Genomic DNA, 21387 nt, shown 5'->3' with positions numbered 1-21387 from the left:
GTTATATAAAAAAGGTTCACAAAAACAATAGCCATTTTTCACTTCGGTATAATTTTTGAAAACCTACCATATTATTTTATATCAACCAATATAATAAAAATAAAAAATTTCCTGCATCCTTGTACTTTTCCCGGTCTTTTTTAGCTCGTCTTCTTGCGGCAGCCAATAAGGCCTCTTGCTCGTCTTGAAATTGATACATGTGCCTTTTGTATCCGGAAATCACCTTGAATATTTTTTTTATAATAAAAATAATTAAAATAAAATAAATGGAGCACACAAAAAAGAAAAATAAAACAAATATAATAAATAATCGATTAATAAGAAAATATTAACAGTATATAAGAAATGAAGCTTAAAATATATAAATAATAAAAGGTAAATAAAATTATAATATTAAATGATAAAAAAATAAATACGTGAAGTATAACAGATAAACAAATAAAAAGTAAATAAAAATATAACAATTAAATATATATAATAAATAATAAATAAATATAAATGAAGTACAAAATTATGTAAATAAGTAATAAAAAGTAAAAAATTTATAATATAAATAATAAATATTTAATAAAATAAATAAAAAATGAAGTGAAAAAATATATTAAAATAATGGAAAGGAAAAATTATAGATAAAAATATTAAATAAATAATGAATAATAATAATGAAAATAGTAATAAGGACTAAATGAAGTTTAAAATTATATAAATAAATAAAAATAAATATTAATTTTTGAAGTATACAAAACAGATATATAATAAATAGTTAATAAATAATAAAATAATAATAATAAACAAATAAAATACTAAATAAATTAATAGAGTAATAATAAATAATAATAAAAAATAATAATAAATCGAGGATAATATTAAGTAATAATAAGAGTACACAAACTAATTGATGAATAATTATAAAGAAAATTACTTCTGCCTTTATCGCTTCCACTTCTCTCGTATCCCGTTCTTTTTCCATTTCTCTAATGAAAAAAAATATTCACACGTTTATTATTTTATTTTATTATTTTTTAAAAACTGTTTTTTAAATTTTAATTGTTTTTGTTTATTTATAATAATAAGCAACAAACTTATGAAAGTAAATAAAAATAAAAAAAAATGAAAAAACTTTTTACTAATCATTACTAAAAACTTTTACATTCACTTATATACCGAATATAAAAATAAATGACACCACGGGTTTCCCCAACAAAATTAAGAGGATCAATAAATTTAGTGAAAAACCTGATTTTCTTAATTAAATTCTTCTCGTCCTGCTCTTCTTCAGAATCTTCATCCGCCAATAGAAAACCGTCATCTTTAAAATAAAAAAAGATTTATTTTTAGTTTTCATATAAATTTTTTAGTGGCCTAATAAATATTTAGCTCCAACAAAATACTTTAGTATAAAATTTATCAATACAATTATTGAGCTCAAAATAATAAACTTTACTAAAAGTAATGAATTAATATCCAATTCGTTGTTTACATCGTTGTGTAATGCATTCAGTTATCATTTATCATTATAAATTATGAGAAAAGATTTTGTAATAAAAAAATAATCTCATATTTTTTACATAATTTTTTAAATTATTAGCCAATAAGGAAGGTGCTTAATGCCTTTTAACCAGATACCTGCTTCAGAGCCCTCAACTTGTTCGTCTTCCGATACGTCCGACCCGGAAACTTCGGCTTCATCGTCTAAAATTTTACCTTCATTTTCTAGTTTTTCTGAACTCGTAGTTTTCATAGGGGGAGGTCCCAACAAAGGCGCGCCTAAATAATAATAAATTATTTATAAATAAATACAATAACTATTACGAATAATAAATAAATAAAGAAAATAATAACAACTCGAATTCTTTACGGGAACTCCAATTTCCTTCGAATAAACTTCCTTTTCCTCGTTTTCTTCAGTCAATTCCACGCGCTCAAGACTTTGTGAGGGTAAAAAAAAGTTTTCAGAGTTCATGTCTTTTTCCTTTTTTTTTTTAAATATAATAAAAGAAATGATAGGAATAGTAATAATAATAATCAATAATGCCTGCGTAATAAAATTATTATTTGAACAAAGTTGAGTAATACTTTCGCTCAACGAACAACGATTGTCAATATTTTGTTCGTCATAATCATTTATTCTATATACAGTTATAAAAATAAATAATAAATGTTTCAAAAGATTCGTAATAATAATGCATAACCGAGAAAATGGCGAAAGCGATAAGCCGGATAAACTTACTTTTTCTTCATTAGCAGTTCTTATATATCTTTAATAAAAGTTTCATTAAAAATATTATAAATATAATCGTTTCTCCTAGTTTTTAACAATCTTTGTATATATTTATTGTAATATCTATAATAAATTAAAAGGTACCCGTTCCGGTCAACAAAAGTGGAGTTTCCACAAACTTCCTCTTCCTTTTATTATTAAAAAAAAGTTTAAAAATATATTTTAAAAGTTATTAAATATATATATTCTCAATATAAGAATATATAAAAAATGTTACTAAATACGTGTAGTTCTGTAAAATATATCAAGAATGTTATTAAATATGTATTATTTATATATAAATACTGAAAAAGTTACTGAATATATAAAAATTACAAATTAAAAAACCTTTTAAAGTCTATATACTATTTATATATAAAAGTTATCACAAATTTATAATATTTATTTTATAGTTTATATAAAAGTTATTATATATAAAAATAATATCGATAACAAAATAAAAAAAAGTACGGTTTCGATATGAACCGAAAGAGCCGTTGCAGTATCCATAACAGTTTCTTAAAAAATAAATATTAAAATAATAATAATGGACAGTAAATACTGAGAAAATAAAAGTTTGCATAGTCTATTTAATAATTAAAAAAAGTCAGCCACCCCCTTACCGCCGCTTCTTGACCTCGCCTAGAGCAACCCTCATACTGACCCTTGCCTCTACCACGTGGAAACTTGAAATCTAACCTTAAGAACTTGCAAAACACTTGTAATTTTCATTTTTAATACACTTAACAAACTCGTTTTTTCATTAATTACTTATATCTATATGAAATAAGGATCGCCACGAGTCCCTTCCTTAAACCACGTGAGTTTAAAAACTTTGACTTTTATTCATGGCCAACTTTTTTTAATAATTAGAAAATAAAGTTTGCCAATTTTTTTAATAGAAAAAAACTAATAAAAAGGTTTCTTTTAAAAAATTGTTACAAATAATAATCAATGAAAGAAATGATTACAGCACATTTTCTGCGAACAACATTGACTGGTCAATTTAATTTTTTGACCAATCATATTTAATAGTTTCACTAATTACTTTTTTTTAATAATAATTATAGAAATATACCTTCAGAAAAGCCATATTTCGTAATATTATCTTCATTTAAGCAATTTTTTATTATATTTTGCTCAGAATTATCTTTATTTATGGAAAATACTTCTTCCTCTTCATTATTACTTTCAACATCACTATAAATTTGAAAATCATTTTCTTCATTCGTATTATTTTCGTTAGGCTCTTCAAAGTTATCAGGCTCGAGTGGGTCCTAAAATTCTCTAAAATAGTAAAAATACTTGAGGATTGGTGAAAAAAAGTTATTACAGAAAGCGCTCCATCGTCCTGTTCTTTATTTTTACTGGTTCTTCTAGCTCTTTTAGTATATCATTAATATTATTTTATATACAAATTTTAACAATAATTACAGGTGTGGAAATATATATAAAAGTTTAAAAGTTTATAAATAAAATAATTTATATATATATATTTATTAATGTAATATTAAGCATAAACTTTTTTTTTAAACGCAATGTTTATAAATATATATACATATAAAAAAACATAATAAGTAAAACTTTTTTTCCTTGAGTTATTGCTTATAATAATAATTATTATTATATCAATATTTATATATTTATATTAGCACCGCTGAAAATAAACTATTGACTGCAGTTCCTCTCGTAAGACAGAGCGCGATAATGGATGCCTTTCGTCGTTAATTTTTAATTGATGCTTTAAAAATAATGATTATAATAATAGTATTAGTAATAATAATAATAATGATTAATAGTAAAATTCAAGAGAAAATTGAACCTCTTTTGTTTAACATTTTTATATAATAACAACCTACTTTACGAATATTTTAAATTATTAAATTATAAAAATTATAACTTCTAACAATTTAAAAATTTTTTATATTATAAAATTTTACTATTTACTTACGAGCATAATGGTGATAATAAATAAAATATAATAATAATACATATATAACTACTTAAAATTATAAAAACTAATTGAAAAAATACGAATAGTAATAATAATAATTAAATAAATATTGATAAATAAGAGGAGTATTTAAAAAATATTAAAAAAATAATGATAATAATTTATTAAGTTTAAATATTTAATATTATTGTTATTATTAATAATAATAACAATAATATTAATTATAAGGATAAATAACCGCTGAACTATACTTCACGGGCACATTCTTGCCTTTACTCAGAACGGGAATAGTCTTTAAAAGATCTGAAGAAACTCCTTTTTTCTTTAAAATATTCGTAACGTCGTACTCTTTTTTAGAGCTTCTAAAAATAATAAGAAAACTAAAGTTAATAATAATAATCATAATAATAATAAAACTGAAAGTTCTGTGTACTTCCCACACAATAAAGTTTTTATTTATATTTTTCTTTAATAAATTTTATTTACTATTAAAAATATGATTTCATTTTTTTATAGTAATAATTCAAAGTTTAAAAGAATTTTTTATTATAAAAATTAAGTAAAAGAATAAAAATATTAGGAAAAAAAAGTTAACTTGTAGTTTTTAACGTCATGAAAAATATAAAAATAAAAAATATATTAAAAGTACAAAAATAATAATAAAAATGAAAATTTTTTTTTGAGTTTAGTTTTTGATGAAGTACCAATAAATAGTGAAAAATAAATAATAACAAAAATAAATAAATAAATGATAAATTAAAAATATATTTACTGCCTTTTCATAATAAATTTTTGAATAAAAAGTAACAAGGAAATTTATTTTTTTTAAATAAAAAAATTAAAGAAACTAATAATTCTTGTATACATTTATGTATTCATCACTATTTAAAAAGTTTTTATATATATTTAAAAAAAAAGTGATATTATCTATAAAAAATTTAATTTATTTTTATATAAAAAACTTTTTTTACTTTTAATTATTATCTGTTTAACAAGTATTTTAAAGTAATTATAAAAAATATTTTTAAACTATTTGAATTTAATAAAAAAATATATATTTATTTTAAATTCTTTTAATGTAAAAAAAAAATTGTTATATTTTTTAAAGCAACGAATATAATATCTTAACCAAATCATAATAAAAAAAAGTGAAATATATTTTTAGAATAATTACTTTTAATACAAACATTTTTATTGTAATTTTTTTGTTTATATAAAAATTTAAATAATCATCAAAATTTTATAGAATAATCGAAAAATATATAATTTTTTTATTTTTGTTATAAATTATTATATTATTCACAAGCGAATATAAAATAAAACTTGGTTATTAAACTTTTACCTGACAATAAATAAAATAATCTTCTAAATTTATATATTAATGTTATTAATAAAAAATTATAAGAACTTCAAACTTTGCCACAAAATATTATGAAAAAAATAAAAAAATTATTATTTAAACTCTTTTTCTTATCATAAAATTTACTAAAAAATAAAAGGAAATAATAATTAGTTTTACCGTATATGATTTAGCAGAGCAGACTTTTCTTTAAGTTTTACTATAATATTTGCTAAAGACTTCGGCTTTGGTTTAGCGACAGTAATTCTTCCAGTTTCTTATTTTTATTATAAAAAATGATATATCATTTTAAAAAGGTATAAAAAGTATAATAATGATAAAAGAAATGATAATAAATGTAGAATCTCTTTAAGAAATATACAAAAAGATATAATTTTATAGAAATAAATAATAATGAAAACCCCATCTACAAATATAATATATGGAAAAAATTTTTGAAGTATAATTTAAATATAACTAAGACATATACTTTTATAAATATAATTATTTAAAAAAATAAAGTATCATTTTAGTAAAAAAAGAGTTATATAAATTTTTTTCATGAGTATAAATATTTGCAGATATACATATTAAAAAATATATTTTTTATACCTTATAAAAATTAACGATTTTATTTTAATAATAATCATTATTACAATTCGATATTATAATAATAAGTTGTAATGATAATTAACAGATTTTGATGTGTTCTTTTTTAATTAAATTAAAGATAATAATTAATACAAAATTTTAAGAGAATTTTTTTTATAATGTAATGATAATAAATTTTAAAGCAGTTTTTATAGCATTAATAATAAAAAAAGAGAAAAGTAATTTATTTATAACTATGCAAGACTAATAATAATAATATATAATTATAATTATAATTAATAAAAAAATATGAATCGGTTTTCATCATCATAATGATCAAAATACTTATAATAAGTAATCTACGTTTAGTCAAAACACCTCGTGCTGTCCAGTATTTAGTGAAATTTTGTTGTAATAATAATGAAAATCTTAAACTTTTTTCTTTGAAAACAAAAAGTGTTTATATATATATTACTAAAAAATTATAATTTTTTAATTATAATAAAAATATATTTCATTATATTTACATCTTTTTATATAATATAAAAATATTAAAAAAAAGTATTTTTTGAATGTCTTGATAAAAAGTTTCTGGAAATTTTCAGTTTTTTAAAATTCATTTATAAAAATAAAACCGTTAAAAGAAAAAAGTAATTATTACTAATTATTACTAAATTTTTAAAAGTTCATATTAATTAAAAAAATTTAAATCAAAATTTTTAAACTGCAAAAGCAATTATTAATTATTATTAATTATTTTCAATCACGAAAAACTCCTTTAAAAATTTGAAAAAAATAATATAAATTTACATAAAATTTAGCAAATCATTTATTTTTCTAACTTAAAAATTAAAAAAATTATTCTATAAACACGCAGATGATTTACAAAAAAATTTTAAATTCTTAAATGAATTATGAAATTTTAAAGAGTAATATTTAATTTTCTCACTAGTATTATAATTATATAACATTAAAAAAATATTTTTTAATAAAAAAATTATAATTATATATGCGCGCTATATAAAATCATCAGTCAATTTTATAAAAATTATAACAAGGTAGAACTGAAAATAAAATATTTATATTGAGTAATTAGTTCTGTTATTTTTAAAAATATATTTCCTATACCTTTTTTAAGAAAATTTAGTTCAGATTCTTATTTTTTATTATATCTATAAAATACTAAAAAATTAATATAAATTATATTGAAAAAAATAAATTTTGCTGATAAATTTAATAATCATTATTTATATTTATATTTTTATTGTTATTAGAATACTTTCAATAGTTAACATAATTTAGATTCAAATATAAATAAAATTTTATAATTGAATTAGTGGCATTGACTCCATAATTTTAAATTTTTTTTAATATTAAACTTATACGTAAATATAATATATTTAAAAAATTAAAGTTAATAGCTATTCTTTTAAAAATTTAGTATAATTTTGTAAGAATAATCAAATTAAAATTAAAATTAAAAAAAATCAAAACTTAAATTCAGTAAAGATTCTTTTATTATTTTATTTATTTTATAAAATTTTTAAACTTTTTAAAAATTATTTAAATTATATTAAAGTATTGTTTAGTTATAAATAATAATCAGTTCTTGAAATTTGTCACAATCCTTTATAAAAGTTATTAATTTTTTATAAAACTTTTAAACTTATAAAAGTTTATATAATTTGTATCTATAATTTATAACAATTATTCTATAAAATATGAACGTGTTGGCAACTTTTAACGATTGTTATCAATCCGTGTAAAGTGTAATAACCAATTAGCTGACTCATTAATTGCAATTTTAATTGGTCTCGGATAGTTCTAATTTAGGAGAACGCAGAGTAAGTAGATTAGTCATATAGAGTAAATAACTTGTTACACTTTGGTAGAACAAAAATAACTACCACTTTTTATTTCCTTTAAATATATTTTTAAAGATCAAAATTTTAAATTAACCTTTTTATAAAGCAGTTATTGTAATTTGAAACAAAATTATTTACTTTTACTTAATGTATTTAAATTTTTTTAAAACTTAAAATTTAATTTTAAATACAAAATTGATTAACATTTCTTTAAAAAATCAGTTGTAAGATCAGTAAATCCTTTTTTTAATTAAAATTTTTAAAAGTATAAATTTTTTCTTTAATAATAATTTAATTAAATATAAAATCAATCAAATATAAAGTTCAGTAACAATCGTTTTATACTTTTATTAACTTTTTTTTTCTAATATTAAAATTTAAAGAAATTTAATATGATTTAAAAAAAGTATTATAATAATGAGATCTAAAGTTATATATAAAATTTCAGTAAAACTCTTTCTTATTACTTACTATTCTTTCAAAATTATTAAACTAAAAAGTTCATATAATTCATTCTAAGAAAAACATTTATAGTAAAAAATCAATTCTTCAATTCAGAAGCAAATATTTCCATAAGTTTACTTATAATACTAAATTAAAATAAAGTAAAGAAAAGAGCATTATAAATTTTCGTTCAAAATAATTTGTATATAACAAAAAAATTTAAAAAAATTCAGAGAAAAAATAATTTTTTTTGAAAAAAGTAAAATTAGCAAAATTAGTTGGAGCAAAAAATGTAGCAGAAAGTATTACTCAAAAATTATCTTAAAAAAAAATTAAAATAGTGGGGCCTTAAAAAAGTTAAAATTTAAATAATTGGATAACAAGCCCGGTACATATAAATAAAAATCTATAAAAAGTTACCTCTTATAACTTTTTGAGCTTGTATATGAGGATCTTGAAGGTGTTTTTTATTCTTCTTCTTTTAAATAAAAAAAATAGTAATAATGAAAGGTAAATAAAGAAACAAATCTAAATCATATATAATATTGTATACTAGAAACTTAAATTTAAATTAATTTATAAAAATAAAAATAACAAACAAAAATATTTTATTTGTATACCTATAGTATAAAAGAATTGTCTTATTAAAATATTAAATAGTAGTAAAATATATATGAGAAGCATATACATACGAGAAAGAATAAAATAAAGAAAGTAATAACTTTGATTAAGATAAAAGTTTTAAATATATAAAACCTTTAAAAAATAGACTTCAAAATTATACAAAAAAAAAGTATTGAAGTAAAATTAACACCTCCTGCCTTTGAAAACCACATAGAATTTGTTCAGTTTCTCTGTAGTCATCATCGCCTAACTGGTTAAGCTTTTCGGATAAAGCTTATATATAAAAGTAAGAAGTTGTCTAGATGGCGAAGTACTTATCATTAACTATTAAGTTTTTTAAATGAGCCAAAGTGAGAAGACTGAAATGCTTGAATATTGTTTTCGGCATCTTTTTCATTTTGATGTTCTTTTTCCAGTAAAGAATTTAAAGAACGGTTTTCTTGCGAAGTAACAGAGACGCTAATATCGTCTTTGGAAAAAGATTTTTTCTTTTGCAAGTCGGTTAAAAAAATTTCATCTTCTGAATTTTCTTCTATAATACTTATACGGCTTTTACGCCTTACAAGGGGAGGATCACCGTCATAATAGCTAGAAATTAAGTTGGTTTCTAGATTACTTTTAGCTATTTCGTTTTTATCCAGTTCTAGAAGAAACATGCCTTAAATATTTATACAAGAATAGATTTTCTTTATATATATATACTTCTAATGCTTTTACAGTAGAAGTGGAACAATAAACACAAACACAACGTTAAGAGAAAGTAGCACTCCCTAATATTAGTGGTATTTAGGCTCCCCGCCTTGGCTACAAAAGAAGTGATGAAAGAATTTTCAAATTTACAAAACTAATAACAATAATTTAGTCCTCATGTTTTTAATTGTGTCGAGCTACCTTTTTATTCCAAGACGAATGTTATGATAGTTAAACGATTGCATTGAAATTATTTAAGTTATTAGAATACTATAATATATTGCTTTAAAATTTTAAAGTTGAAAAATGTATTATTTTACCTTTATATATACGTTAGTTAAATATAGTTTAATTGGTATTTATCATTCTAAAGAATTATTATACTTTACCGTAGCACAGTGATAAGAAAAGAATGCCAAAACTTTTTATTTTATAATAAAAGTTCGTGGGGAGTTAAGGAAAACAAAACTTTCTTGCAAAACCAAATTCCTCTTTTACTTTATTATATTGTTCACTGTATAAAACACTTTGAGATCACTAGAAAAACAAAACTTCTTTGTATTACTAATATGTCGTTGTTGACTTCTAACTTTTTACGTATAGTAGAAATGTAAAGTTACATCACCTTAATACTTACATTAATACAAGATCTAGTAATGACAGAATAGACTGCTTCCTATTCTTTAAAAATAAATGTTTGATTACCTTTTATTTAATATTAACTTAAATAAACTCAATTTACGATACTGAACATATATTATATAAGGTAAGTGACTAAGAATGTTTTATAGATTTAAAAGGAGGTCAGCTTAAATTGTGTTTTTAAAAAAATATACCCTGTTACTTGATTGAACAATCAATCCTATTTTCTACCTAGTTCACCATGTAGTTTGGTATCCTTTTTTTTCATAATTACTTTTGTGTATCCTTTATTTTTTCTTTTACAAAAGTTGTAAACACAAAGGATATATTCCCAGTAAACTATAATTTCAATTTTTTGTTTTCTAAAAACAAGAGCTTTGCGCCCGTTAGTAGATAATATTAACTAATAACAAAATCAAAATAAAGAAGAAATCCAAAAAAAATGTTTTTAAACTTAAACAATGTCACCAACATAAATTAAAAATGAGAAGCCTCTCAGCCTCCCTTTGCTAAAATTTTTGTTAGAGCGCTCGGCGTTCTTTATATTTATCATGTTTGCGTTTCCTGTGATGCAGTAGCTTCAAGCTCGCAGAGCAAAAAATGAGTTACATAAGAAACTAATAAAGTTTTTGGGTATTCTTAAATTTGATAAAGTAAATGCTTTTTTAAGCAAAATATGTTTATCAAAAATAGCTCGAAGCTGCCAAAAACAAATTTGCGTAGGCGATATTAGTTAAGGCCGTGTAGAAGAGAAAAAGTTTTCATTACAAAATTTTTCTGCTGTTTTAAAAACAAAAATAATTGCTTTATTTTAATTAAAATATGTTTATAAAGAGAAATGTATACTGTTAAATTAAAATGGTTTAATCCTAAAACAAGGGGGGGGAGTATATAGCACGCTTAGCATTCAAATCTGTTAATACTGTGCAAAAAAAACTGCTAAAAAGATTTTGCTTTGCAGTTAATTACTCCTCTCCACCTAGAACTTTAGGATCTCAGTTAAATGGCTTCTTTGTTGTTGTAAATATTTTTTTATATTTTTGGGTTTTATAAATAGTTATTCCTTTTTGATTAAATCTTGCCTGCTGTGGGCTATACTGTGTCAACAAATTTTTATTATAAAATCTGTTAAGTCATCAGGTTTAGGAGTTGTAAAGTTAAAGAACTTCTTTAAGTCCATGTTAGACTTATCAACAATCTTTAGAAAAGGAGCAATTATGAATTCATTGGATAGGTAATAAATTTATTTAAATTGAAAAAAAGGAAAGGATCTCGATGCATTTTTAAAAAAATTCAGTAGCTAAAACTTTTTAGATATTACACAAAAACTAGAGCAGTTGTCTTTTAATGGAAAATTTTTTTACTTAGCCGGCTGTGAGTGATAAAAAAAGACTAAATTTCTAAAAAAAGATGACTTGAGACACCACTAGTAGTCCCTTTAAGCCAGCGTATGCCCTAGGGAAGGTTATATTTTTAAGACGAAACTACATAAACAAAATTCATATAATCAATCTTTTAATTGATGGCGTAAAATATTAATAAAAGTCGTGCTTCCAAACAAAATTGTATTGTCTCGACTACTCTAGTCTACTTTTCTAGTTGAATTTAAGAAAACGGTCACCTCAATTGAAATGCATTCACTTTAATGTTCTTTAAGATGATTTTATAAATGTGTTTAATGCCTAGGTTAACATGGAAACAACCTTACGCCGCATTTAAAAATTTTGACTCGGTACAGCCTAATGTCGGTGAGAACATTTTCAGTTGCATATTGTTAGCTATGTGCATTTTTATTAAATGAGCCCCAAATGGGGAGCCACGGATTAATATGCGCTAAATTAAAAGTTTGATTTAAAGATAGCGTATACTTAATGCGCTAGAGCCAATTATACTAATTATAATAATATGTTCATGTGAGCAGCGTTTATAAAAAACCCTAAAACGAGGTACTCAATTTTATCTGTCGGTGGTGTAGTGCGGCGTATTCAGTTTGCTCCTACCTTCTTTTTATAATATAATTAAGGTGCTATAAGAGAATCGTAATAACTAAGAGAAGTGGAGGTTTAGAATAACGATATATAAAAAACTTTTATGGTCCCAGTAAGTGGGTCCCCCTTTTTGTGCATATATCTCATGTCTAAAACAAGAGCCATTCCTTTACAAAAAACAGTGGTGGCGGTGAATCCAATTCGACAAAGCCTCGTTTATATGTATAATTTTGTTACAAAGAAAAGTTAATAAATTTTATTTTTAATTAGGAAGTGTCTTCTAAACCTAAAAAAAGGGTAACATTCGGGTATATCTTTTGCTCAAAATCATAAACCGAGCACAGAGTTTGCATCCTGTATAATTATATGCATAGCATAACTACATTTAATATGAACTTCCTGTAGTACTTAAATTTGAATAATAGAGATGATCGCTGCAGTTAGTCACTTTTAATAGATAGTTGGCCCCCTTCAATAATTCTGAAAAGTTTTACGAGATTTTCATATCCGGGCCCCTTTTTCACACTTACTTTTAGCATGCCTATGAAGAAAACCGTTAAAAAGCAGAGAACACACACTTCTAAGAAATTACTTAAATTTAGGACAAACTTTTAAGCATAATTTTACTAACGCTACGTCCCTTGACTTTTTCCATTCTAAAAATTTTATTTGTGCAATTAGAAAAGTGGTACGTTACTTGTTAGCTTTTATATATTTATTTCATTTTATTTATTATTGTCAAGTGATTATTCAATTTTAATTTTAAGTTTTGGTATTTTAAAAGTTTCATGTAATTTTACTTAGTTTTTTAAGTTTCAGTGAGTCCTAAAGTTATCTTTGTCTTTTCTTGTAGGCTGTGCGCTAAAGTGACTTCCCCAGTGTGACTTTTAACTGAAGCTCACTCTCCTTTACCAGTCTTCTATAAACTTTGTTTATAACAAAGGTTGCACAAAAAAGTTTCCCGCCATGCAGATTAGTGATTCTGAACTCTGCATACTACTTCAAAGTGTTTTAATAGATTTTTACTTTGACTTTTATATAAAAATGACCAGATTTTAAATTATATCCTCAAAGTAAGTAAAATCTTTAGCCTCGGCTTTGTTATACTTTTGTTAAGAAAAAATTATTATCTTTTTTAATTTTAAAAGTAAAGCTAAATAAGTAAAAAGTATTCTAAAAAAACTGATCTACGGATACAAAAGACCGCGTGTTTACAAATTTTTCTGGTAATCCAACTTGCAAGTGGTGGTCCGCTTTGTTTTATAAAAATATTTTTTTCATGTAAAGTTATTATTAATGACTCCTAGTTTAAAGTAGAAGTGGACTTCTTAAAGCTTATGTAAAACATAAACTACTTGTAGGTAAATATGTATAAGAAATTCAGTAAAAAGTAAAGTTTTATAAGATATATTCCCTGTGCGGAAGTTTATTGTATAACATTCATAAAATAATTTGTAGTAAAAAGTTAAGCTTATATAATTTGAAGTGTTAATATTGAAAAAAAATCGAAATTATAATCTATTTATTTATCTTTTTAAAAGTATATATTAGGATAATTAGAGTTTAAAAAGTTATATATATTTATTATCCATATGTGGTTTATAATATGAAGAAGCTTCATAATTATAAGTAAGCTCCTATAACTCTCTTTTTTTTTATCAAGTATAATAATTTATAATATATGTCAAATTTAAAAGTTTTTATAAACTTCTGACTTTACGATAAAATTTCATAAAACTTATACTAGTAGTTCTTTCAAGTTGTGTTTATTGAACACGAAGTATAGAAAATCATGTATAAAAAAATCTTTACTATTAAACTATGTTTAGGAGCAAACTTTGAATTTTTTTTTTTAAAGGGGAGCTTATAGTGAAGTGGTCTATTAATAAACTTAAGAAATATACATACCGCTAAAAATTTAACGTTGAAGGAATTTAAAGTTTTAAGAAATATTCGGAAGTGTTCTAAGAACTAGGCATATGCACTGTATTTACTATTTTTTTATAAGTCTGTGACATGTTAAATTCTTTTTTTTCTAAGTACTGTTTACTTCCCTACTTTAAAATTTTTATTTTCATTTTTATGGAAGAAAACTTAAAAGAATCAAGGATATAAAGTTTTCTCTTAGATGGTTGCCGACATGTCCAAGGACCATAGCGAAAGTAAAACATATATACTTTTCACAAGTAAATGACTTTACAGTTATCGTAGCGCTCACTCCCTCTTCAACTGTACGCTCTCCTCCAGCGAAAAGCATTTCTGCTACGGATTCTTCCTTTGCTGTCAGCAATAGAGATATTGAAGATAATAATTATCTTAACAAGTGGCATGCTGGACAAGTTAGTTCATTTTTCTGTAATAAGCAAACACCTAGCGCATCATACCAACCGGCGCTAAATCGTGAAGGGACACTTTTGCACGCTAACAAACCCATACGACCGCGTATACCTTTAAGGCACGCGTCCTTTCCAGAGAGACCAGTCATTACGACGTGTACCAATACAAGTGGTGTTTTCTCCAGCGGCCCTTTTAGAGATCCGTCAGAATGTACTAAAACTAAAAGTGGAAGTGAGGCGAATTTAAAAAGATGCGCGGAAGAAGATCCTGAAAAACTTTTTAGAGAAAAAATTGCTGAAAAGTATTTTTTCTTTTGAAAAAAGGTGAATTTACCTGTGTATATCTCACGTTTTTTTCCTGTCTAATAGAATAGGAGATAAACTTAACTCTGACGTTCAGAGTTTAAACACCTTTCAAGGCTTGCAAAGGTCGTAGCTGGTTCATATTGATAAAGCTCTATTGCCAAAATGTTTTTTAACATATTAAAGGAGGGCAATGAATTTTAGAAGCCTTACGCCCGTTCTGCTGCCATTTCACCTTTTTAAAAAAAAAAGACCCTGCACCCAACTAGCAGAAGAAGGTATGGCTTCTTTTGGAATAGCGATTTCTACCAATCTTATGCAGAATTTAATAAATTTAACTACAAATTTTTTATTTATTTTTCCTTTTAAAGACGATCGCAACTTCGAAAAAGCATGCGAGTTGGCCTACAACTGGAGCAGACAGAATTTCTATAAGTTTTCGGAATTAGTTATTGAGGAAGAGAGTGTAGGATTTTATCTGTTACACAAATTTTAATCATTTTTACCTTTTATATGATTTAAAAACTAGTGTAACCGTTATATAGACGAATACCTCTTATCGCACGCAGCTTTGCAGACTATAAAAAAAACTCAAGATGGTTTATAATATGAAGAGGAAACGGATGTAACCTTTATATATTTGTTTTTTTTTTAGTTACCCACAATATATAAAATACTTGTATTCCTTAATGAGATTCTTGCGTTTAAGACCCCGGTGCCCCTTTCGAACTTCAAAGAAAACTCGGATGGGAATAATATAGAATTCGATACCAATTATTATACTTTTATTAGTCATTATATACACTATCCCTCTAAAAAAATTGTTTTAAATTTTTTTATAGAAATTCTGTAACGCCTTAGTTAATGACTGGTTATCTTGATCCTTATACATATATAAGTTTGGTTTAAGATCTATTTAGTGTAGTTTGTATTCGAGGAATTGCTTTCTTACTGAAGTCTTCATCGCTTTTGAAAGTTTGGGTATCGACTGAACCGATTTTGCACCTGGCCCCCCTCTGTGCAAAATTGTTTCTATGTTTATATGAGATTTCATGGTCACTCAATCATAGCGGGTTTTTTAGAGCGTTTGAGTGACTATAAAAAGTAGTTTATACAGAGACCTTAATTTAATATTGCGTAAACTTTCAGTCAATAAAGAAAATGAAGTAAATTGCCTTTTAAATCATGACAAACCTTATACTGAGGTCCTCGTGAATGTGGTGTCACTAAAACCTCAATATCCCGGATTAAAGCTCATTATGATCTAAATTATCCTTGCACTAAACCTGACTGGCGACAGATCGTGAATAACCGGAATGTAGCTCGACTTGTACGTCAAGTGACATCGGGATTCGTTTGAATTTGCACAGAAAGCTATATAAAGGTCATAGAAACATAAGATAGACCAATTTCAAGATCGACCACCTCGGGAGCATTACAGTTTGCTGGTCTTTGTGCGATAAAACTTTAACTAAACTCGCTTTGACAGACCGTCACAAGCGACTAAGATTCAAGTTTGCCAAGAAATAAAAACATTGGCCCATTTCAGAACGGGGAAAAGTATTTTTTTTGGACGCGGCCAAGATCCATTGATATGTTCAAATAGTATTAAATGGTGTGGAAGCGATCTGGCGATAATCAAGTACTTCAACAGTTGGTGCAAATGTAAAACATGGAGGAGGATTATTTATGAGTTAGTCCGTATAATATCTAAGGGAGTTGAGAATTAAAAAAGAGTGACAGGGAACATGACGACAAGCACGTATTTAGACATTAAGAATGACTTACCCAGAACAATAGGGTGTTATTACCTTGATGTACTAGTTTTTCAGTAGGACAATGCTTCGTGTCACACTGCACTATCGGTGCGATCATTGCTCCATTTACAGTCGTTCCAAGTGCTAGACTGACCTCCGCAATCTCCTGATCTCAATAACATTTAGCATGCATGCATGGAAAATCTTGAAGACGGGATTGGGATCATACGAATCAGCCCCTGCTAACTTGGGCGAGCTTTGGACCCTTGTACAATTAGAATGGGAAAATCTAACGCCGTATCTATGCTACAATCTGTTTGCCAGTATGTCAAAGAGGATACAACCAGTTATTCTGGCTAATGAGCCATTCGCAATTTCGCTGTATTAATGTTCCCATTTATACTTTTAAACATGCCTGGCTTAATCTTTGAGACAAGCATTTGACTACTGGCAGGCTCAACCAAGTATCAACCATGTCGATGTCTTTAAAAAAAAAAAATAGAATAGAGTGAAAGGAAAAAGAAAAAACGAGGAAAAGTGATTATACCATTAAAACCTCGTTTACGATATTATATTTTTAAACGTGCAAAATTATTTTATAATCTCTCAGCTTTATTTTTTCGCATATTAAACCAATTTAAGATCGAGTATTACCATGTAGACAGAAAATAGAAGTTTACTGTGTATTATTTTAAAGTAGACAATTTATTGAAAAGTAAACCTATATTAAATAAAAAATACATTAGGCTGAGACAGTTTTGAACCATAGTGTATGTTGGCGTTAGTAAAATATTGAATAGTAGCTGAAAAAAGAAATACTATTTTTTTCTTCAACTTTGTGCTTTACGAACTTATATTCCTTTCTTTGCTCACTACTAGAGTTATTATCTAAATTCTGAAGTTTACAATTTTTTATAAACTTAAACTATTAGTCATATATCGAATACTACCAGCTTTTAATGGAGTGTGTGTGGAACCATTTTTACATAGACCACTCGTCGAGTCATACATATTTATGTGTGTGGGCATACTATATTAAAATGTAATTTAGTAAATTAGTAAATTTTACTCAATGCACTTTAGCTTATCTCTTTTTTTTTGTGGGGAATAAAAGTCAACTGACCATGATGGGAATAAAACAAGGATTAAATAAATTACATGTTAGAGTAGCACAATAAGTAGCACTTTAGTAAAGGTAGGGTCTGGCACAAGTGAATGACATTGTACTTTGTACCAACGGCATCCTTCAAGCAAAGTATATTTTCTACTTGGAAGTTAAGTGCTTTAGTTATTTTTAATAACAGTATGCAAATTATATAATAACTTTCAATAGCCGTTCATTTTTAACATTTTTTGAAACCGGAAAGGGTAAACTGTTTCTTCTAAGCTATTCACAACTTCGACTACGAGCCAATATTTTATTATTATTATTATTACCTGACTTACTACGCTTAATCTGATCTAAATGCGCACGAATGTACATTTCTATAGAAGACCAGAAAATAGATCGGCTATAACATTTAAATTTTCGCGTATACAAACTTTATACCAGCCCTTCTTATCAAAAAGCCCCAAAAGATTCTTTAAACCTGTTCTTTCCAATTTTTAAATAGTGTACGCGAGGAAACTAGCGAAATATTCGAGTAAAAAGTTAAATCTTCTCTGCAGTTGCTTCGAAAACAATTGGAGCCGTGTAGTGCTGTATAGTACTTTTGTAAATTGAGTATATTCGGAAAAAGGTGTTTTACTATTCTGTAACAGTTTTCAACAATAAATATTTATTAGATAGTTTTTTCGAATAAATTTGCTGCCTATTTAGTTTGTAAAAAAATTGTTAATAAAGTAATTTTTATATTTTTAAATAATAAAATGTTTTTGCAAGGCTTCATATATTCAAATCAATTCCTTAATTTTTTTTATTACCTGGGTTTAATTTTATAGTAAGGTCGTCTACTGGTAAAGTAGTTGACTGTTACGGTGTAGGAATTTTTGTCTTCTATTATTTATTATTAAAAGTATATGTATTGCTTTTTGGTTTATAATATTTCTTCCTTCCCTTTTTTACTGCTGTGATATAGCTTATTACTGTCACGGGAAATAGTTTTTTTTTTTTTAATAACCTTATGACTTTCTGTTTGCTTTTTTTTTTCTTTCAAGACCGAGCTTGTCGGCGTAAAATTAAAAAAGTTGGCCGTTGAGATTATCGATATACGGCAGTTAGAGGGCGGATGCACTTAGTTAAGGCCCTTCTCTAAAACAACTGAAAAATATACAACAAGGGCGTATCGATCTGAGGGAATAGTGTCTTGCTAGGGTGACTTGTAAGCTGCAGATACCGATACGGGCTCCTGGCTGGTTAAATGGAGAATAACATTAGCCGCCTCAATTCTTTGTAGGGCTGGCAAAGATAACACACCGCTTTTAAACAATTTAAAAAATCATTGTTTTAATAATAATTATTCACTTTAGCATTCCCTCATTTTTTTTCTATTTAAATTTATCTAATACCTTATATTTATCTGCACAGGTGTAGCATTTTTACATAATAAAGCTGATGATAAATTTAGTTTTCTAATTTAACCTGTAGATTTTATTGTAACCTTAAATTAGGCCAAATATGCAGCATCTATCTTTGTAATAATTAGAAACTTCAAATAAAAAAAAGTTGCACAATTATTTATTAATTATGTTCAAACAAGGGTTCACGCTTCATTTTCTATATAAAGTTTTCACTGCTAAGATTAGTAATAGCGTTGCGCAGTGAAATTTCTAAAAATTAATTTTATTGTAAACGTTTGCTTTTTAAATAAAAAGTCGTAGCAGCGCTTACTATCAAAAAAGTTTTCGTGCAGTAAAGAATGCAAATTTCTAATAAAAAAGTATTAGTAGAAGTTGTAAATCAAAACTTCGTTGACTCCTTTAAAGCAAAAATATATTTTTTTAATTTCGGCTCTTAAGTATTTTATTATTTATTAAAGGTTATGTAATAATTATTTTAATTGTATATAAAACTCAATGGCGAATCAATTATAAAAAAATATTTACAATGCCCGCTAGCATAATTAATAAGTCCTTATAATTTCTTTTTTTCCAAAAAAAAGTTTTATAAAAATTTTTTTTTTATTTAAGCAAGTTATAATCTACGTAAAAAGGATTCGTTCAACGTGGTCCGTTTTTCTGTTTGTATTTTTAATGAATCCCATATAATGAAGTTCGGTGACGGCCTCCATAAAATAAACGCTTAAATAAGCAGAAAATAATTTAATTTGGTAGGACTAAATAAATAAAAGTAGCTAAACTGTAACTCATTTCTTCTTTCAGTATTTATAGTGACATCCAAGTTAGGTTCAATTAATTCACAGAATGAAGTAAAAAGATCGTATAAGTTTATAAGCCTGAACGTTTTTTTTATGTATAATAATACATTACTGTTAATACTTATATTTTTTTAAGTAAAAATAGTATGAAAAAAAAAAAACAATACAATAATGATAATTATTCAAAAAAAACTAATACTTCCCGCAGTTTAGGTATATTTTGTAAACCACGCAAATGTAGGGGCTCGACCTGCATTATAAGCAATTTTTTAATGAAAAAAAAGATAGTTCTTCATAAAATAAATTTTAATAAAGAAGAAATAATGAAAGTTTTATCTATTAATTTTTATTAGTAATAATAGTAATAAATAAAATTAAGCACCAATAAAAAAACGAAATAACTTTACAAGCCCAATAAAAAAAATTTCTACAATTATAATAATTGTTTTATATATTACAGAAATAACTCTCTTTCAAAAAAGGTCAACAAGAAATTCAAGAAAAAATTTCCATATGTTTAGTTTAATATTTAAAGGTTTAAATATTGTGATAAACATTAAACGCATAAAGCAATTTCACCCCTTAAAAAATTAAAAAAGCAAAAAAAAAACTTTTATTGGTATATATAATAATTTAATATAGTTTCATAATTTATTTATATAGAACCCTTTTCGTAATTTTTATTAATATAAATATAAAACATATTTAAAACTAAAATTTATAGGAAATATTTTATTAAAAATTAATATTTATATTTTTTTTGAAATTGATAGTATAAAGAAAATAAAGAATTATAATTAATAAAGAATTCATTTATTTATTTCAGTAATAATGATAATGATTTAGTACTAATATTATTAATAATAATAATAATTATAATATAAATATGAATAAAAGTAGTAATTATAATAATATTAATAATGATAGTAATAATAATGATAATGAAACCTTGCGAATTCGTATAGCGACTCTGTAACTTTTTTAGAATCCAAACGCATATTATACTCCTCCGGATTGGCCAGAGCATTCTGTTGAGTAAAAATCTGCGCAAGAAAAAGATACATAAATAAAAATACACCAACCTGTAACCGGCTTATATACGAGCCTCCAGTCTCCTTTTTTAACGAGCTGATATCAGTACAGTAAAAAAGTTCAGATAAAGGAAGTTCACTGGGTTTTTTAAAGGCTTTCCTACCACCAATGAAAACCTTTAAAAATTAATACAAAAATAAAAATATTCATTCATATAAATAAATTCTCAGGACATGTCATAAATG

The 21387-nt window shown here is 24.8% G+C and overlaps 2 protein-coding genes and 2 long non-coding RNA genes across 4 annotated transcripts; 1 reads left to right on the top strand and 3 right to left on the bottom strand.

Annotated features, from left to right (window-relative positions):
* Positions 1–76: 76 nt before the first annotated feature.
* On the bottom strand, positions 77–1963 carry LOC135146414 (uncharacterized). Its single transcript, XM_064078580.1, has 5 exons — positions 1846–1963; positions 1627–1767; positions 1237–1309; positions 923–974; positions 77–223 (listed from the first exon to the last, which is right to left on the bottom strand). Exons 1-5 carry the CDS (start codon positions 1961–1963, stop codon positions 77–79), a joined length of 531 nt encoding a protein of 176 aa, XP_063934650.1.
* Positions 1964–2196: 233 nt separating this feature from the next.
* On the bottom strand, positions 2197–3405 carry LOC135146420 (uncharacterized). The gene is made up of 4 exons (XR_010283811.1): positions 3339–3405; positions 2732–2778; positions 2366–2409; positions 2197–2258 (listed from the first exon to the last, which is right to left on the bottom strand). It is a non-coding gene; the product is annotated as an uncharacterized LOC135146420 (long non-coding RNA).
* A 10279-nt stretch (positions 3406–13684) lies between these two features.
* LOC135146408 (uncharacterized) lies at positions 13685–15902 on the top strand. Its single transcript, XM_064078576.1, has 9 exons — positions 13685–13758; positions 14256–14383; positions 14487–14559; positions 14609–15035; positions 15103–15162; positions 15223–15314; positions 15408–15502; positions 15566–15661; positions 15731–15902. Exons 3-8 carry the CDS (start codon positions 14526–14528, stop codon positions 15641–15643), a joined length of 786 nt encoding a protein of 261 aa, XP_063934646.1. The 5' UTR covers positions 13685–13758; positions 14256–14383; positions 14487–14525; the 3' UTR covers positions 15644–15661; positions 15731–15902.
* Positions 15903–19942: 4040 nt separating this feature from the next.
* LOC135146399 (uncharacterized) lies at positions 19943–21295 on the bottom strand. The gene is made up of 5 exons (XR_010283805.1): positions 21193–21295; positions 21059–21138; positions 20310–20360; positions 20093–20188; positions 19943–20033 (listed from the first exon to the last, which is right to left on the bottom strand). It is a non-coding gene; the product is annotated as an uncharacterized LOC135146399 (long non-coding RNA).
* Positions 21296–21387: the final 92 nt, after the last annotated feature.

The sequence above is a fragment of the Zophobas morio genome, unplaced genomic scaffold (genome assembly GCF_036711695.1).
Source record: "Zophobas morio isolate AGI-343-1 ecotype UQ-CSIRO unplaced genomic scaffold, CSIRO_AGI_Zmor_V1 ptg000227l, whole genome shotgun sequence".
NCBI lineage: Eukaryota > Metazoa > Arthropoda > Insecta > Coleoptera > Tenebrionidae > Zophobas > Zophobas morio.
This window is presented reverse-complemented; position numbering and strand designations above follow the sequence as displayed.